The sequence below is a fragment of the Elephantulus edwardii genome, unplaced genomic scaffold (assembly GCF_000299155.1).
Source record: "Elephantulus edwardii isolate Elephantulus edwardi_28Jun2011 unplaced genomic scaffold, EleEdw1.0 scaffold00040, whole genome shotgun sequence".
Taxonomy (NCBI): Eukaryota; Metazoa; Chordata; class Mammalia; order Macroscelidea; family Macroscelididae; genus Elephantulus; species Elephantulus edwardii.
In genome coordinates, this window is record NW_006399790.1 from 16,947,470 (window position 1) to 16,963,577 (window position 16,108).

The following is a 16,108-nucleotide window of genomic DNA, read 5'->3' on the forward strand; positions in this document are numbered from 1 at the left end:
CATCTGCCATATGAAACAGGACTTGTGATACTGGTGGTGTGTGAATTTGATATTACATGTGAATGAGTGTGTGTTGAACAGTGAAAGTTGACTAGATTGTAAACTGCCAGAAGACAGAAGCGCCTTTCACTTTTATCCACCTGAACTTGCTCATATGACTTGTGAGAATCTGTAACCCTGGTGCTCTTCACCATAGAGATTCCCCACACAATGGCCAATACTGGGAAGTTATTGTTGTTAGGTGCCACTGAGTTGACTATGACTCACAGCAACCTTTTTAACAACAGATCTGCACCTTGCCTTATCCTGTAGCATCTCCACCATCCCTGATATATTTGTTGCAGTCACTGTCTCATTCCATCTTGGTGAGGGTCTTCCTCTCTGTAATTGACTCTCTACTTTCCCCAGCATGATTTCCTTTTACAAGAACTATCCTCCCCTGAGAGCATGCCCAAAGTATGTGAGATGAAGTGTCACCATCCTTGCCTCTAAGGAGGCTCCTGGTGGCACTTCGTCCAAGACAGACTTGTTTGTTCTTTTGGCAATGCCCTTTAATTGTAATGTTGGATAAGAAGACAGAATATCCCAGGGGCTGTAAAGATTTACAGCCTCAGACATGACAGAAGGATGCCATGAATTGATATTGATTTCATCACAGCAGGGGGGTTGGCTTTTGATTTGTGTACAACAGAGAGGGGGTGCTTGGCTGGACCATCCCATGGTTCGGTTAAAGGGAGACCTGCTGAACTGCTTCCCTAACAATCACAGCCTAGAAAACCGTATGGGGAAGTTCAGCTAGATCACACATGGAGTCACTCTGAGTTGTAATTGACTTGGTTGCACGCAGCCCCCACCAACAGTGAACAACGGAGGTTTCTGACCTATTGTACCTATTACTGTTTTGTGTTCTCCACTGTGTGGTTTGGCTGTATCCTCAAACATTTGGTCACATCATATGTGTCTCCAAACTAATTAAAATGAATTGCAGTTGTCCAAGTATAACTGCCCAGAGAGCAAATTTATCAGAGCATTTGGAGAGAAAATGTTGTTGATTTTTTAAAAATGAATTTTAACATTTTGATGTGTTTCCTAAGGTGAGAGTAGAAGGTAATGATTTGCGAGATCAAGGCGATCTGGTGTGTATGTAAGTCAGTAGTAGTAAAGCTTAAAGATCAATGGTTAGTTTTCTTGACCATTCCAGAATGTGTGTATACTCAGCATAGGTGTGTTTGTGGAGAGTTTTTTCTCCTTTTTTCTACTGACTTAAGAAGTCTTACTTTAAAGATCTGATAGATGTTGAAGAAATGCAGACTCCATTTGAAAATGCTTTTGTGCATGTGATTCTAAATGTGTAACCACAATTGAAATATTGTAAGCAGTCTGGGAATAAGCCTTCTTTTTAGCTGCCTGCATTTTCTTTAAAAAAGTAAAAATTAAGTACATTTGTTCTATGCCTATTATCACCTCATCTTTTCAAGTCCCCTCTGAACCTTTCCCGTTAGTGCCCAGCCCCCCCAATGCACTAAGCCTCTGCTGTTGTTGTTGTTATGTGCCGTTTTGCGTTATGTGTCGTTTGCGACTCATAGCGACCCTATGCTAGCTCAGTGATTTTTCCGCCTTCCCCTTTTTCTGCCCTCTCCTCTCCTCCCCTCCCCTCCCTCCCCTCCTCTCCTCTCCTTTCTCTTTTGACCATTCATACTTATATAAAATATAAGGTATGTGAATGCCTGTATAAAACTCAGAGTACATGTACAAAGTGCAATATGAATGCAAACAAATACAATTTTTTTAAAAAGTAAAAATTGAGTGGTCAGTGGCATTAGAAGGAGCAAGCAGAGTCCACAGGGGATTGCACTGCTGACCCAAGGTCAGTACCTCTCTGGTGGTTTAAATCCATCAGTAGTAGTTCCTGTGGAAAAAGATGGACAATCTCCTCTCTTCACAAGTTATAGGCTTGGCAATGCAATGATGGGTCAGCAATGAGTCCGTTCTAATCAACAGCAATGAGTTGGTGGGTGTTTGTTGTTTTTGTGTTTGTGTGTGTGGAAAGTTTGGTGTATCTTTTTTCTGTTGTTTGTTTGTTTCTTTCTTTCTTTTGAGAATGACATTCGGCCAGAAGTCTTGTGCTGAGACAAAATTGTGAGCGACCCAATTGTGCTTCACGAATCTTACAATGCCTATCCTCAGGAGACAGGACAGTTCCTTTGGTGGTTTCCTGATGAAATTCAAGTCTTTCGTCCTGTCCAAGGCACTAGGGCAAACCACCACTCCTTTCCTTTAATGCTTTCCTTCTTATCCAATCCCAGCCCAAACCATTACCAGGGAGCCTGTTCCAGCTCATGTGTTACAGAATCAAACTGCTGCGTAGGATTTTCTTGGCTGTGCTTTTTATGGAGGCTGATTGCCGGATCTTTCTTCCACAGTGTTACTAGATGAGTTTGGGTTGCCAACCTTTAGTTTAGAAGTCAAAGAAAAACTGTTTGCCCTACTCTGGGACTATTTTCTTTCTTTTATTGTTGCTTTTGTGTGACCTTAAGTCAGAACCAACTCTAGCAGGTTTTCAGAGGCTCTGAAGTCATGGAGAAGAGAGTGTTCATCTTTCTCCTGCGGAGCAACTGCTAGATTCAAACCACTTGCCTTTGGGTTGGTGGTGCCACCAGGGGGTTAAAAATCAATGTTAACACTTCATTTTAAAAAAACCTCATAGTCCTTTTATTCCCAACCTATCTTCTGCAGGGATACATATGCCCACATATTTAGTAATCAAGCATCTTAGTTTTCTTGTCTTGGGCAGAGAGAGTTTTAAAACTGCTTTCTCTCCCAGTGGTACTTTTAAACATGGATCTATCTGTATCAGGATAAATTCCCAAAACTTAGTGGAGAATGATTATTTTAGTGCAGCTTTCAAAATCGTAGCGGCATTGCTTGGGACAATGACAATAAAGCTGTCGACTTGAGTTTTTTTTAGCCTGTGTGCCTCCACCTCTTGTTGGGACACTTAATTTTGGAGCTACTGTCTAAGGAAATCAGTTTTCGAGTCAAAAGGGTTGATGGTAATATTGCAGATGTCTCTTCCAGCTGCATGCATTTGGCTTAGGCCTGCCCTCCCTGCCTTTCCTGAAGGAAGAGGTCCCCTCTGCCAGTGAATTTTCATGAGTCTTAAGATGACAGCTCAGTATAGCTTAGAAAATGAGAGAAACAAAAGAATCATTTAAAAATTTTAACAGCAGCGGAAAAGTGTCTGCAGGGCAATTAGGAAAGAATTTTTATTTTATTTATTTATCTTTCTTAGTGAAAAAGCTAGAGGGCTGGCCTCAGGCTGTTGTATGGTATTAGTGTTTGGACTCCAAACATTAGTGTTTAAGTATGAAGTGAAGATGGTAAGAAATGAGGCAATATGTTTGTAAACATTGCATGTAACCATGCTATATCTTCCAATGTTTCCAAGGCATGCCATCAGAAATCTCCAACTATTTTGTGGTGGGTTTTGGTTGCTGTTGAGTCAGAACTTAACTCGTAGCTACCCCTCCAGTGGGTTTCAGAGGTTAACAATTACATGGGAGGAAACTGTCACCATGGAGCTTCTGGTGAACTCGGGCTGCCAGAGAGGAGCAGCCTCTGGGTTAGGAGCACAATTTCCTAAGGACTTGCCACTCAAACTCATTTCTTTCGGGTTAGAACTCCGTGCGTTTTCAGAGGCTGTAAATTGCATGGGAGGAGACTGCCCATCTTTCTCCTGCAGAGCAGCTGGTGTCTTTGAACCGCATACATTGGTACTGAAGCTCATTACCACTAGACCACCAAACCTACTCCAGTCTGGTCAGTTCTGACACACGCAGGCCCTGTGGGGTTTCCAAGGCTGTAATCTTTAAAGTAGCAGACTGCTACATCTTCCTTCAGAGGAACTGTTGACGTGTTCAAAAGCCTGACCTTTTTTATTTTTATGACTTTTTTTTATTCTGGTTTACTTATAAAGTATGTATACATTGTTTTCCACATTGGATTTTTTCCATTTCTTTTACTCACTTCTCCCTCTACCCATCAAATTGTGAGACCCTATGACTACCAAGCCCCCCACCCCACCCATCCTCACCCTTCTGCTCTCCTCCTCTCCCCCCTTGGAGCCTCATACACATTCTACAGTATTTGTCCTTATGGGACTGAGTTAGTTCACTCAGCATAATGTTCTCCAGTCCCTCCCAAGTGAGGTAGTAATTTACAAAATCATTATTCCTGTGTGCTGCATAGTATTTCATTGTGTGAATGTACCATAATTTCTCAATCCATTTGATTGTGCTTGGACATTTGGGCTGTTTCCATGTTCTTGCTATGGTGAATAACACTGCTGTGAACATTGGTGTGTAAGTCTCCGCTTGTGCCTCACTTCTCATTTTCTCGGGGTATATTCTAAGTAGTGGAATAGCTGGGACATATGGAATTTCTGTGTTCAGCTTTTTTGAGGCAGCACCAAACTAAGGCCTGACTTTTTGTTAGAGGCTGAGCACTTAATCACTGTGCCATCAGGGCTCCTTTGGAGAAGTCACTATTCTTAGAATTGTCCTATACTGCAGAATCACTGAAGGTTGAAGGGAAGAGAGATGCTATGGCAGTCAGGTTCCCAAGTGAGACATGCTGTGCTCTTGCTCACAGCTTTTTTCTTCCCATAAGGTTAGATGAGAACACAGCAAAGGCAAAGAGCGTGGACACCAATTGCTTGAGCTGCCTCCTATTATGGGAATACCACCCCTTAAAAATACCTCCTATTAAAGGAATACCTTTGTTTAGGGAGCTCTGGTGGTAAGAAGCTGTGCTACAGTCCCAGAGGCATGTGGTTTGAGTTCAGCCACTGCTCTGTGGGACAAGGATGGGCTGTCTCTGTGCGATTTACTGCCTCTGAAAACCTGCTAGAGGGCTGGCTATGAGTCAGCCCTGACTTGACAGAACACAACAACAACAACCCTTTGTTAGCTTTCTGTCACATTTTTAGTGTCAGCGGCTAAAAGGTAATTTTTCTATATTGTTCACTTCCTTCCACTCTTAGATCAGCAACCTTTGTGTGCTGCCCTGAGGAACTACCCTCCAGAGATCTTAATGCTGCCACTATTAGTCAGTTGGAAGGAAGGGGGAAGGAAAGAGTGTTACGCAGGGAATTAGAAAATGATGGCCTCGTGGCAAGAAGCTGCACTGCAATCCCGAAGGCATGCAGTTCGAGGCTACCAGCCTCTCTGTGGGAGGCTGGGCAGTCTCCTCCCATGCGATTTCCTGCCTCTGAAAACCCACGGGAATGTCAGCTATGAGTTAGTTCCAACTCTACACTACACAACAACCACAACAACAACATACCTAAACACGGGAGCTCTGGTGGTCTAGTGGTGAGAAGCTGCACTGCCAACCTGCAGGCACACTGTTCAAATTCACTAGCAGCTATGCAGAAGAAATATGGGCAGTCGCCTTCCATGAGATTTGTTGCCTCTGAATACCCACTGGAGGGTCAGCTATGAGTTGGTTCCAACTCAATAGCACACAACAGTGGCATACCTAGACATATCCAGTTCCTTCCCAAAACAGATTTTTGAAACAACCCTATTTCCATATACATTATTCTTTGCCTATAAAAATCACTAACAATTGGGGAGCATTAGAAACCTCAGAGCAACTCCAGTGTGGCACTAGCTTTGCTTAGAACTGATTGTGGATTGGAATCTGCTCAGGTAATAGGATGCTCTTTGATGAAGCTGTCATTGAGTGCATTAGTAGATACTTTGTGGGCTTTTTAGAGAGGCAAAAAATGAGTGAAGGTGGGGCATGGGCGTGAGTGCAATGATTATTTGATCACTCATCCAGCTTTTGTGCTAATAAACCTTCCCAGGAAGCTTCTCCCTTTGGCCTGCAGTACAGATGAATGACTTTTGAACGCCTAATGGGAATTGATGCTGTCTATTGATTGCAATTTAAAGCACACCTTCCCAATCTCTAATCATTGTTGAAGGGAAAAAAAATTTTTTTTTGCAGTGAAACAAGCTATCTCTTTCCAGAAGATTCAAGTCCCAGAGTCTTGACATCCTCAAGTGGTCAAAGCCAGATTAGTCCCTGAAGGGCCTCATATTATTTTGATGCTTCTAATATGGTAGCTCCTCCATAGTTGGGAATTTTTATTTGCTTAGTAAATGGCTCTTTTCTCTGTTGTTCATATGTATCATATTGGGAATGTCTGCTCTCGGGGACCTCTTCAAAGTACTGAAGAGAAAAGATGTCAGTTTAAAGACTAAGGTGTGCCTGATTCAGGCCATGGTCTTTGCAATCACTTGCTATGCATCTGAGAGCTGAACAATGAATAAGGAAGACAGAAGAAGGTTTGCTTCCTTGAGTTAAGGTGTTGGAGAAGAGTACTGAATATCCCATGGACTGCAAAAAGAACAGATATGTCTTGGAGAAAGTGCAGCCAGAGTTCCTCTTGGAGGCAAGGATGACAAAGCTTCATTTTACATTCTTTGGGCATATTATTAGGAGAGGCTACTCCTTGAAAAGAGACATCATGCTTGGGAAGGTAGAGGGTCAGCCAAAGAGATGAAGGCCCTCAACATGATAGATTAACACAGTGATGGCAAAAATTGGCTCAATGTGTTAGAGATGATGAGGATGGCACAGGATAAGACAGGGTTCAGATCTATTGTTTTATAGGGTTGCTACAAGTTATACTTACTTTGACAGCATCTATGATATACATGTTGTTATGTGCCATCGAGTTGCTTGTGACTCTTAGCCACCCTATGTACAATAGCTCTGAACCTTGCCCTCTCTTGAGCCAATCTCATTGTCTCTGACATACCTACTCCCATTACCCTAGTTACTGTATCAATCCATCCTATCCTGGGTCTTTCTCTCCAGTGCTATCCCTCTACCCTTCCAAACATCATGTCCTTCTCCAAGGACTGGTCCCACCTGGAAACATGCCCAACATATATGAGACAGAGCTTCACATATTCTTACCTCCACAGAGCAACAACTTGGTTTCAACCTCTCTAGGACATATGTCTTTATTCTATTGGCAGTCCATGATATGTTAAATATTCATTTCTAGCACCGTAACTCCAAGGCACTGAATCTTCTTCTATCATCCTTAGTCATTATCAGGCTCTCTGATGCATAGCAAGCAATTGTAAAGACGATGGCTTGAATCAAGCACACCTTAGTCTCTACACTGACATCATTGCTCTCCAGTACTCTGGAGAGGTCCCTGAGAGCAGATTTTCCTAATGCAATTTATCTTTGGATATCCTGACTGCTGGTGCCAAGAGTGTTGATTGTGGAATTAAAATTGTTAATAATCTCAATCTTTTCTCTGTCTATCGTGATTCTGCCAGTTGGCCCTGCTTTAATGAAACAAGCTGGCTTAGCACCAACATCTGTTGTTTACTGTGGACTTTTGAAACAAAGTCAGTAATTATACCTGCCATCTAATATCCTGATTGATTATTACTGGAGGGAAAACTTAAACTTTTCCTCTCTTAGATTGCTCAGTAGCATTTGTGTTAATATTTCAACCGGTTACAGTAGTTACAGTTGCAAGTATCCATTTTCTAATATAAACTAATGCATTTTTCTTCTTGAGGCGACTGAAAAAATGTTTTGGCTCTTCACAACTCCATTGATATTCTTGCTTGTCTAGTCCCATTGCCACAGAACAAAGACCGTAATGATTTACTTAAAAATGGTTTGTTCATCATATCCTTCTAGCATTCCCTATGACAGTTTCCTTTCATCTTTCCCCTTGACAAAGCTTGAATAGATTTACCACCTTTTTGCCAGGGAACAATTTGCTGTTTCTCTACTAAGACTTGGCCTATGAGAGAGAAATATGTCTACACAAGAAAGTAAAACAGTTGTAAGTTGCTCTGAAAATGTAACTATCAGCACAAACCTGAATACTAGAAACAATTGAATATATTTCAGTAGAAAACTCATGTCTCCAATAGAATATGTAATTTGTTACAGTTCATCACTCATCAAAACCCTAGTAAGGGTCAGTCACCTCACTTCTGTGAACTGCTGAGACAGAAAATCCCTACTTTTGTAAAACTCAGGAGGGAGAAGAGATACTAGCTACCCACTCTTCTTATTTAAGGGGACTGAGGCCAACAGAAGTGGGATGATTTGCCCTTAGAAGGACAAATAATCACTTTCTGGCAGAGTTGGGATTTATACCTGAGAGTTCAAACCAGTGCTCTCAACATGCCATTTGTTATGCCTTGCCTAAGTTGTCATAGTTCTGGAGGTCAATGAGTGAGGTCACCAACCAAGCAGTGCCATACTTAAAATTGTTCTTCTATGATACTATTTCGAGCCCATTCCAACATAGTAATCTCTTAAAAGCACCATGAATCTGCCTTTGTGAGAAGGTGATAAAATAAAGATCAGCAGGTTAAATTAATGGCAAAAGACTTACTCTGAAAAATTCTTTTGTTGAACCAGAGTCCAGAGTCCCATATGCAATTTCAGTCTGCTTAGCTAAGTCTTCAGCACTTTCTATGGGAGAAACCATCCTCTCCACAGTCAGGAAAGCAGCGAGATTGGCAGTATAGGAAGAAATTATGATCAGGGTGAAGAACCACCAAACCCCTCCAACAATGCGCCCGGAGAGTGACCTACAGAACAAAACAAAGACAAATCCAGACCCAAAGGGGCCCAGTTTCAGGTTAAGAAATCGTTGTCTTTATTTTTGGAAGAAGAGTGGGACTTCAGTATGGCAGATGAAAAAGGGAAGTGGATGATACGAGGAAATCGAAACATCCATGTTCACAACAGCATTCCATGTGATGGTGGTGTATGAAGGTAATACATGGATGTATGTGTGGATTTCAAGCAGAATTTTATTACTGAGCTGTGGGCAACATATTTTAACTATCTCCTGCCTATGTATAATCATTGCATTGACTGCAAATGGTGCTTTGAAAGTAATTCCACACCTGGGGGAGATTGCTCTCTTTCCTTTAAGACAGTGGTTCTCAACTTTAGCTGCACATAAGAATGACTTAGGATCTTAAAAGACAATACAACATAGAAAAACAAACCACCGGTGCCCAGACCCCTCCAAGACTAACTGATTGAACACCTATGAGGTGAGGTGATACCATCTCTAGTATTTAAAACTCCCCAGGTGATTACAGTTTGAAGCCAAAATTGAGACCACTAATGTAAGAAACAGTTCGAAATCTTTTTTCTGCATTTGAAAACAAGAAGGTGATAGTCTTGGGCATGTTTCATTTCCAGTTTACTAAATGTAATAAAGACATTGCCATTTAAAAAACCTGATATATTGGTTTGCATACAAAATTTGTATACACTGTATTTCACACAGTCCTCTATTCACATTGTGTTTCCTACAATTTTATAAAATTAATCACCATTGATCTATGCCCACTAGTATCCCATATTTTCAGGTTCCTACTGGTTCATTCTTAATTCCTTCACCCCCTCCCTCCACCTACCAAGCTCTGTCTCAGATATTGTCATTTTGTGAAGCTGGTCACCTGTGAGGCAAAGAGTGAAAAGATATTTATTTTTAGCATCATATAAATGGCTAGTAGGGCTCAGGGATCAAAATTCTCCTTGTTACAAACCAAGTCTCAGAGCATGTGTATGTGTGTGAGGGAGTATAGGGTTTGCCCCAAGTGAAGCAGGAAACTACCTATTTAATAGAATTTGAGATATACTGATACATTTGTTTTTTTCTTCCTTCTCACTTAAAAACCCCCTAAAAATGCCAAACCCCCTTAAACGCCCCCAAAATAAAACCCAACAACACCCAAACAATCAAAATTATCCTCATTGACCTGCCACAGAAATTCTTAATCTTGGAACCATTCTCCGTGTTGTCTTCCTGAGGCTTGGTCAAAATGTAACATGTAACACCACCACCTTGGAAGAAGGAGTAGCATCCACTTCCATAGTAGCTTGCCTCCGGAAACCATATGAACCTGGAGAGAGGATGAAAGGCACCCAAGCGTCGAGGACTCTCCTTCATATGGTTGCTATGAGTTGCCTGTGACTCGACAGCACCTAACACCACCACCACCTACCTAAACCTATTGTTGATGAGTTGATTCCAGCTCATATTGAACCTAAATCAAGTTTCCTAGACAGTAAATATTTATTGGAGGAAACTACCCATCTTCTTCCCATGGAGCAGCCAATGGGTTCAAACCATTGACTTTTAGCTAGAAGTGTAATATGTAATGCACTATGCCACCAAGCTCCCTTTGACAGCACCTATTAACCTCTTTGTGGGAGAAGGATGAGAAATCTCCTCCCGTGCAATTAACTGCTTCTGAAAACCCACTGGAGGGTCATCTTTGTGTTGGTTCTGACTCAATTTTATACAACTACATTACTTCTTTATTCTGGATTGGCTTGCTCAATTGGTAGATAATGAGATGGTAGATAGGTAAGTTTTAAGAAGGGCAAATTTTGTCTTTAAATTTTACTGTGCATTGTCATTATCCAGGATGTTTGTTAAAAATGCAGATTCAGATTATACATGTGCTCAAGAATCTGCACTTCTTGTAGATGAGGTGACCTATCTACAAAGGGCTTTGTAGATCCAAGTTGGAGAAACATTGCATGCACATCCCTATCATCAAAAACAATGCCTAGTAACATAGTCCAGAAAGACAATGTCCTACATCCTACTTTGCTAAGTAACAATTGGAGTCTTAAAAGCTTTGGGTCAGCTATCCAAGGTTCAACTATTGGTCTCTCTCACTGTCTGGAACCAAGAAGAGGTATGATAATCAAAAGATGAGTGGAAACAATTCATCCAGAGGACTAAATAAAGGGCCATGAGAACTTTGGCTTCCATGACTCTGAGACCAGAAGAACTAGATGGTGCCCTGCTACTCCTGGGGACCACTCTCAAAGGGATTACAGTAGAAGATCCTGGAGAGAGTGGGGCAAAATGTGGAACAAAACTAAAAGCCAAAAAAGGCCAGGCTTACTATCTGATGGAAACTCGTATAATGCCCAAGACTGTGGTCCTTAGTCACCCTTTGAATTTTTAACAAAACTTGCTTCTATGGCTCAACTTTCAAACATTAGATGTGCCTATAAGATGACCAGTAATACCAAGGAGGCACTTCCTAAACAACCAACCACACACGGTCAAAACAGCAGAATTTGCCCAAGGTTAAAGTCCTGAAAGCAGGAAGGGGTAGGATAGAAGGATTAGTGAGAACCTGAACTACCAGGAGAAAATAGGGCAAGTGCATTTCCGTTGTGGGTATTGTAATTAGTGTTATAAAACAAAATGTATATGAAGGATTAAAGGAAAAATCAACCTGCTTTATAAATTTTCACTCAAATCACAATAAAAAACCCAAAGCAAATGAAAAACAATGCTTGGGTTCTACCCCGGACCAATTGAATCTGAGCCAATGAGGGGAATGGACTAAGCATAAGCACTTTTTCTTTTACACAACATTCTGTATGTGCAGCCAGGGTTGCAGATTATGGGCCTGCATTATGTGTGCTACTCAGAGATAAGGAGAGTACTTGTGGCGTAGTATGTAGGGAGTTGTGCTGATAACCCAAAGGGTCTAGTCCACTAGAGGCTCCAAGGGAGAAAGCAGATCTCCCATGTGGTTTAGTGGCCTCGGAAACCAGCTGAAGGGCTAGCCATGACTTGGTCCTGACTCACCCACACATAAGTTTTTTTAGTTTACTTCGGAAGACCAGGGGGAACGTGAGGGTGTTAAGTGTTTAACGATAGCTCATGTTCTGAGGAAACTCCTTCCCAATTTTGCAGAAGGCTGGTTCTGTCTGCAGAAATAAAAATCTGTCTCTGGATCTTAAAACATTGCCATGTCATCCGAAGGATCATTCTGAGCTTCATCCTAGGGAAGCTATGTTTTCTCATACCCAGAAAAACTCACAGGAAGAGAATCCAAACTGTCATCAAGTCAAGAATAGGCGTAGGAGCCTGGCTCATCTCCAGTCACTGTAGGAAGAGCGATGTTCTGGATTGAGAGCTGGCAAATGCAGCTTTTCTCTGCCTCCACTTGCACTTTACCACTTTGAAGTCAATTCTCATTTCTGTGTCCCAAGATAACCCTTTTTTAGTCTCGAGAAAATTCAGTTGCTTTACATTCTACATTCAGATCAAATAATTATTTGGGCATGTGTTTTGAAAAATTGCGTTTTGTAATTGGCTAACTATAACAAGCCTACTTGATTTTTTTTTAAAGTCTGAAATTCCTGTTGGTCTCTGGATGCCTCAAATGACCCTTATTTATTTCTTTCCTGGACATAATCACTTTTGGATGAGAAAATTGATTTAACAGCACTGTTTCCTACCACCACCCAACTATACCCCCTAACTAATGGTTATACTTTCTCTGGATTTCATCTGGGAATATTTCTCCTTTACTCAGAAGAGGTAAGGACATCTGGCTGAAACAGGGGGGGAAAAGTATCATGCTTCCACATGAATATGAACATGAACCTTTCATAGTCTTTTTTCATTGTTGCTATACATGCTTTATCTAGTCTGGACTGATCTGACTCTGAAAATAATTTTCAATGTACAAAGGATTGATGCTCTGAAGCAGCATTTCTTAGGAACAGGATACTGAAATGAATGATAATAATAATAAAAGCTAATATTATCAGATTTTTCTACCTGCCAAACTTTGTTCTAAGTGCTGTACATGTATCTGCTATGTAACCTTTCTTGCTCAATGTTAAGTATTATTTTACAGGCAAAGAAACTGTGCCACAGGGAAGAGAAATAATAAATTAAAAAAATACGTACTTACACAATAGGGATTTTGTGGCACAAAATATTCCTATTCTGTCTAAGCTGCAATTTTCCTACAACTACTGAGAAATGCAGTTGCAAGGATACCAAACGTGTTTGGATAATTATTGTTTATTATCTATTGTTCTCTTGGAATGGAGCTGCGAATGTCATCCTTATTTGAAATGATGGTGTTTTACCCAGACCAAAGGGAAAACTGACTTTGGACCGTTTCCAAAAGCATGGTTTGGTAACAGAAAGGGGAGAACGCTGAGAATGCTAATCGTAGCTTAGACATTGCCTACTTGAAATGTGGAGAAAAATACAGTAATTTATAGAAATTATACTTTTGACATTCTATTGAGGCTAATAGACTGTGGCTGTGGCTGTGTGATCTAAAATCAAGCCTGCACATCCATATCTGGTGGTTCTGACCGCCTTAATATCTGACTCAGATCATTATCTGGTTGAAACAGTTGAGACTGGCTATCGACATAATGGAAGAGAAACCTAGTTAAATGCAAAATTGTTGTTTTCTTGCCCTCTTGTCTGACTATTGACTTGGGCAATTAGGTGGTTAGGATCATGGTCCCCTTTCGGCATGGATAATTTGAGTGATTATCCACACTGAGATAGTATAATAGTGTCTACAAGCCTTGGCACAGATGGAGAAAAGTGCTTCTGTAGAGTCAACATTGAATGCTCACGATTATTCATTCTCTCCTCAGGGCAGGTGGTAGCTTCTACAAAAGATGTGGTAGACTTTCTTCCTCTTGCTTTCCTTGTATGGTATGAATTCTTCAATTCCATCACTGAGGAAAAAGTGCAGTGGAACTCACAGAGAAGAAGCTCTAGAAGCATTTTCATATTTCTCTTCTCTCATTAGTGAAACCATGGGCACTTAAGCCCACCTTTCACAGGGAGGCTGCATAAAAAGTGACTGATGGGTCAGCCTTGTAACATTTTGGAAAAGATCTATTAAAACAAGACAAAGCTTTATAGGTGAGTTAAAAAGACCTGTCATTTCCCAGCATCTTCTCCTCCATTAATGCAGCTGCAAAGTGTTTAACATTCATTTCAAATAGTTTTTGCACAAGACAGATTTGGAGGTTAGCATAATGAAATGGCTGTGAAAGACTGTGCATTCAGTGTTTATGCAAGTGCATTGTAAGGAGCGTCGCTGCATACCTTTGGAAGGAATGTAAGAGGAGGCGTGAAGTTAATGAAAGTAAATGAGCAACAAGAGAAAGCCAGACATGTAAAACATTGCAAAATATGTATATCAAATAATATACAATGCTCTTGTTATCTGTAATCACAAGAAACTAGGGGTTTTGAGTTAATAATAAAGTGTATTTTATGGCCTCTGAAATGATAATAAAAGTGAGCTATGTGCTGTAACCTTCATCCTGTAAGTAAATTTTGAAATCTGCACTTTACTAGCTGCGCAAGATGAAGAGCTTGAACTGCAAACCACTTCTCCTTTGCACCAACTCTTTATCATTCCCTCCCCCTCCTCTCTTCTTTCTTCCAAAGTATGCATCATTTCTATACTCCATTCAATGCTGTGTCTGTGACAGATTTTTTTGAAATGTGCAAAATCAATCTTTGGCTCTTACAGTCTTCTCTGATGGGAATAGGTAACCATATCCCAAAGATGGAAAACTATGGCTTTCAGCCAGAAATGTCATGAAATAGTTGTAATAAACCTTCTGCTATGACATCATTAATTTATTCCACATCACTACTGCTTCGAAGTGGCTTTGCAGGAGGAGGAAGACATTGGTCATAAATCAGCAGAGGAAGCAACATTGCTTAAAATGGAACTCCAAACCTCGGTTGTCTTAGAACCCACTCATTTTACAGCTTTCATATCTTTTCTTATTCTCCATCCACTTTCCATTTTAAAGGTGGATCTATTTGTGAACTAACCTGGATTTGTCCCTTGCCCTCTCCTCCAACATACTTGATAACTGGAAAAAAACCATAATAAGAGAGTAATGCCTTTGGAATCATCTGCACACAGTAATCCAGTCCAAGGTAAACTGTTCTTCCCATTCTCTGCATTAATTTCCCAGCTCTTATTTCTTCAGCTTGGCTAGGCCTCAGATATCCTTGCAGCTTCAAAGAAAGTCAGCAGGGGGAGTATTTGTCTGGAAAGATTGAACTTTCACTTGCTTAACAGCTCTATCATAGGTTTATAAAGGAAACAGATTTCTGCTAAAAAATATTGTTGCAGTCTTCTGTCAATATCCGTGAGACAATCAAAATATTTGCCAGAGATGTAATCCTTAGGGACAAGCACTGAATGTATGGGTTCAAGACTGACTGTTGAAGGCTTTTTCTTCTTATCAGAAACTAGCTCTTTGTCACTGACTAGAATTTCAGTTGTTTCTGTAAGGGATTTGAAGAACTAAAATGTAAATGCAATGTGAACTATTAATATTTGTGAAATGAAGGTGGTTAAATGCAGCCAGCTTAATAACAACAATCAGCCAACCAGTCCAAACCCACTGTTATCAAGACCAGTTTCAGAGTAGAACTGCCCAAAAGGTTTCCAAGACTGTAATCATTCTGGACACAGACTGTCGTGTCATTTTCCCATGGAGCAGCTGGTGAGATTAAATTATTGACCTTTTTTTGTTAGTAGCTGAATTCTTTAACCACTGCACTGCCAGAACTCCTTTAATGATAATATTCTCAGCTCACTGTCTGACCCTGTAGCAGGTTTTCAGACACCATTAAGTACACAGAAAGAGACTGCCCATCTTTTCCCCTTAGAACCACTAATGGATTTGAACCACCAGAGAGCCCTCACCTTTGGGTTAGCAGTGCAACTCCCTACCCATTAGGTCACCGAAGCTCTGAACATCAGCTAGCATTTAGTGTGTTTTTTAGGTACAGTGGAGTTGAGTATGACCCATAGCGACCTTATTGCTATCACGGTGCCTTAGATTTTACAGATGATAAATTGAAGCCTAGTAACTTGCCCTGGGTTACACAACTGTAGATAGCAGATCAAGTGGCAAACTCTCGCACTGGTGTGCTTAACCATTGTAGAGCTCTAGGCCTGGAGCATATCTGGCTGCTCCCACTGCCCATTCTTTCTATATTATGCTCAAGGGAAAAGGGGGTTGAATTGAATTTCCTCACACCTCCTTCCTAGTCCCACCAAAATGTTGGTTTCAGTATGGATACAACCTCAGCTTGTTACATTGATTGCCCTTGCAGACAGTTAATTTGGCCTACGGCACTATACAAAACAGAGTAGTTCACTCTGAACAACTGAGACAGCTGCAAATAGCAAACCCAACACTG

The 16,108-nt window shown here is 40.9% G+C and overlaps 1 protein-coding gene across 2 annotated transcripts in view; it reads right to left on the bottom strand.

The window, feature by feature from the left end:
* Nucleotides 1–16,108, bottom strand: part of GRIA3 (glutamate receptor, ionotropic, AMPA 3) — a 428,954-nt gene that overhangs the window by 61,589 nt on the left and 351,257 nt on the right. For both annotated transcript variants that reach the window (XM_006885062.1, XM_006885063.1), the window contains exon 12: nucleotides 8,447–8,645. In XM_006885062.1, the coding sequence (XP_006885124.1) occupies nucleotides 8,447–8,645 (199 nt within the window). The remainder of the gene's footprint in view (nucleotides 1–8,446; nucleotides 8,646–16,108) is intronic.